The sequence below is a fragment of the Zingiber officinale genome, chromosome 2A (genome assembly GCF_018446385.1).
Source record: "Zingiber officinale cultivar Zhangliang chromosome 2A, Zo_v1.1, whole genome shotgun sequence".
NCBI lineage: Eukaryota > Viridiplantae > Streptophyta > Magnoliopsida > Zingiberales > Zingiberaceae > Zingiber > Zingiber officinale.
This window is the reverse complement of record NC_055988.1, coordinates 122,741,432-122,744,752: the sequence shown is the minus strand read 5'-3', so window position 1 is coordinate 122,744,752 and position 3,321 is coordinate 122,741,432. Positions and strand designations below refer to the sequence as shown.

General features: G+C 52.7%; 1 protein-coding gene across 1 annotated transcript; it reads left to right on the top strand.

Annotated features, from left to right (window-relative positions):
* The first annotated feature begins 416 nt into the window (after positions 1–416).
* LOC122039970 (AP2/ERF and B3 domain-containing protein Os05g0549800-like) lies at positions 417–1,554 on the top strand. The gene has a single exon (XM_042599373.1). It carries the CDS (start codon positions 482–484, stop codon positions 1,448–1,450), a length of 969 nt encoding a protein of 322 aa, XP_042455307.1. The 5' UTR covers positions 417–481; the 3' UTR covers positions 1,451–1,554.
* Positions 1,555–3,321: the final 1,767 nt, after the last annotated feature.

The window sequence follows — 3,321 nt, the reverse complement described above, 5'->3', positions numbered from 1 at the left end:
CGAGATGTCGATTCCATGTTAAATCACCACCTAATGGGGTTCTTAGAACTTGTGTCTATTTCTTGTCAGTTACCCTATCCATTCATTAAATATATATTTTATGAATAATAATTCCTTAAATTAAAGAAAAATTTAGTAAAAGTAGATATTTAAATTTAATAAAATAATTTTTTTACTCTAAATTTAAAATTTTGGATGAGAATTTTGACATGGATGATCTTAGTATTAGATAACAAGGTTATAGAACCTAGTCTAGTGAGTCAAATTTACCCATTCAGATGGAGATGAACCTTCTACGAACCATCATGGAAAGAGTTGAAGAAGCCATGTCACGAGATACTTAGAATCCTAACCATGTGGATAAAGACTAGGCCACAACTTGCTATATAAACAACACAAACATACATACACCGGTATTCAAAGTGCACGACGGCCTCTTTTTCTTATCCGCATTTCCACAAACACCTTGACGACATTTCGAATGGAGATGAGCTCCGTCGAAGACGCCGGCGGCGAGGCCTCCGCGGAGAGGCCGGAGGGCCTTCGGCGCGTCGGTAGTGGAGCGAGCGACGTGATCGATCCGGAGGTGGGCGGAGGCGGCGCCGAGGCGGAGTCCGGGGGGAAGCTGTCATCGTCGCGGTACAAGGGCGTGGTGCCGCAGCCCAACGGCCGGTGGGGAGCGCAGATCTACGAGAAGCACCGCCGCGTGTGGCTCGGCACGTTCGAGGGCGAGGCCGCGGCGGCGCGGGCCTACGACGTGGCGGCGCAGCGGTTCCGCGGTCGCGACGGCGTCACCAACTTCGATCCCCTGGAGGAGGAGGCGGAGCTGGCCTTCATCCGATCCCGCTCCAAGGCAGAGGTCGTCGACATGCTCCGGAAGCACACGTACCTCGACGAGCTGCGGCAGAGCAAGCGGGCGGCCGCCTCCGCAGCTGAAGCAAGCAGACCGGCGCCGGCGGCACCGCTAGCGGAAGAGCGGCAGCATCTGTTCGACAAGGCCGTGACCCCGAGCGACGTCGGGAAGCTCAACCGGCTGGTGATCCCCAAGCAGCACGCGGAGAAGTACTTCCCGCTAGGGGAAGAAGCCGACGCCGCCGGCGGCGCGGTGCTGAGCTTCGAGGACGGCGACGGGAAGCTGTGGCGGTTCCGGTACTCGTACTGGAACAGTAGCCAGAGCTACGTGCTGACCAGGGGGTGGAGCCGGTTCGTGAAGGAGAAAGGGCTGGCGGCCGGCGACGTGGTGTCGTTCCACCGGTCGGCCAGCGAAGAGAAGCTGCTCTTCATCGAAGCCAAGGCGCGAGGCGGCGCTCCGCCGGCTGCTGGCGGGTTTAGGCTCTTCGGCGTCGACATCGTCGGGAGCAGCATCAACGGCGAAGTCGAGAACAGCAAGAGGAAGAGCGAGGATTACGACGGCGTCGAGAAGATCAAGCAGCAACGCCAAGCAGCTTAATTTCGATTAATTCGTAGGACATAGATATCGATTCGATTTTGAGATCCAAGTGTATACGTATAAATGTCAACGGGATAATCGTTCAGAAGGTTTTAATTCTCTCAGATTGTCTCAGTTCTTTTTAAGATTTTACTAAAAATGCTGGCTAATCTGCAACATGCTGATTATTAAGATACTGAATCACATGGCCACCAAATGTAGAAAACTCAACGAGTTTATTTGATCGAGTGCGGGCCAATTCACATGGCCGATGGAAGGCCACGTGACTTCTCCTACATCACTTTGACTTTTTATTTGGCCTCCTCTTCACGTGCTTTTGTTATCTGTCTGTCTAAAATTCGGCATTGACTTTGAAATTAGGTGTAGATGTAGAAGGGAAGACTTTGGGCCTACGGCCGTAAGTCAGATATCGAACTTTGACTTTTGGGGGAGTGAAGCACGAAATAACGCGGTTCCAGCTGTTTACATCGACAGAGAGAAACTGATTCCGGTGGAGTTGCGAGGGGGGCGGGCAATGGTGCCCTCGAGCTACGGTGAGGAAAAGTCAACTCTAACCTCTTCTTGGATTAGCACAGAGGTGTAATTATATGTATTTCTGAGAAGAAATCAAAAGTAATCAAAGGTGTTATTGCACAATTCTTCAGCCATAACGATTGATCTTGTCCGGAAATTGTCCGGAAATTGAGTCAGACGAATCGTCGGATGAGATGGATGGAATGTTGATGGAGTCGTGACGTCCCGAAAGGGGGGTGTACTGAGATGACTTCTGTCTTGACCAAGTCTTCAGAAGTCCTCTGGTCAACGCTACCTGCATCGAGTGACTGGGTCCTCCCGGTCCCTGGTACCCCCAGGCTCGAGTCGGATCCAACGAACATATGAGTAACAGGCTAATAATCTAATAATGAAATAAATGAGCGGTGAGTATGGAAAACGTACCCTGGCCCAAGGGGGCGCCCTCGGATGGGACGTTGCTCGAGTGGTTGCGACCTATAAGAGTAGATGATGCCCGATTAGGATAGAGGGATGGATCTGACGAAGCGGAGTCGGATGCGTCGTGGAGCTGGAAGTCGAACCGCAGGTCGAGATAAAACACCGGCATGCAGGCCGGGAGGTACTAGCGGCACGCAGGCCGAGACATGAGATTAGCACACAGGCCGGGATAAGATATCGACATGTAAGTCGGGACAATACATCAGCACACAGACCGAGATAATACATCAGCCCACATGCCGGGATAATACATAGGCACGCAAGCCTAAATACAATGATTACACGAAAGTCGAAACACACTAAACCACCGAGAGACGAGCGAAGTAGACTCCACTAGCTCGTGGAGTTAGATGGTATAGAGATGCGAGAGATGGTGGAGCTGACCCTGTAAGGCGTGGGGACAGCTCGACAGGCTGCGGCCCAAGGACAACGATGGAGAGGAAGTAGGAGTTTGCAAGGGTGTCAGCGCGAAGGGAGCTGTGCGTACTGAGTGGGTAGTCCAGCGAGCGGCAAAGGTGGTCTGATGTGCAGCAAAGGCCGTAGATTAGAGAGGAGGAGATGGTGGCTAGAGGCGGCTCGAGGGGAAGTGGCTCCCTAGTGGCGTTAGCGGTCGGCGTGGAGAGGAGGTGGTGGAATCGGCCTCCAATACTAGCGGCGGGCAACTTCTGTCGGCAAGAGGAGAAGGAGAGAGGAGAGGGAGTCGTCGACGTCGGGTCAATCTGACGGCATCGCGAGGAGAAAGAGAGTAAAGGTCGGTCTCTCTAGCGGCAGTGTCGAGAGGAGGAAGAGGAAGAAAGGATGGGCTATAGCCGGTGTTGTGAGGAGGAGGAAGAAGAAAGGATAGGTTGTGGCTGTCACCGGGAGGAACTTCACGTGAGGGA

What these genes read in the sequence shown, in the direction of transcription:
- LOC122039970 (XM_042599373.1), top strand. Translation starts at nt 482, where the DNA reads ATGGAGATGAGCTCCGTCGAAGACGCCGGCGGCGAGGCCTCCGCGGAG.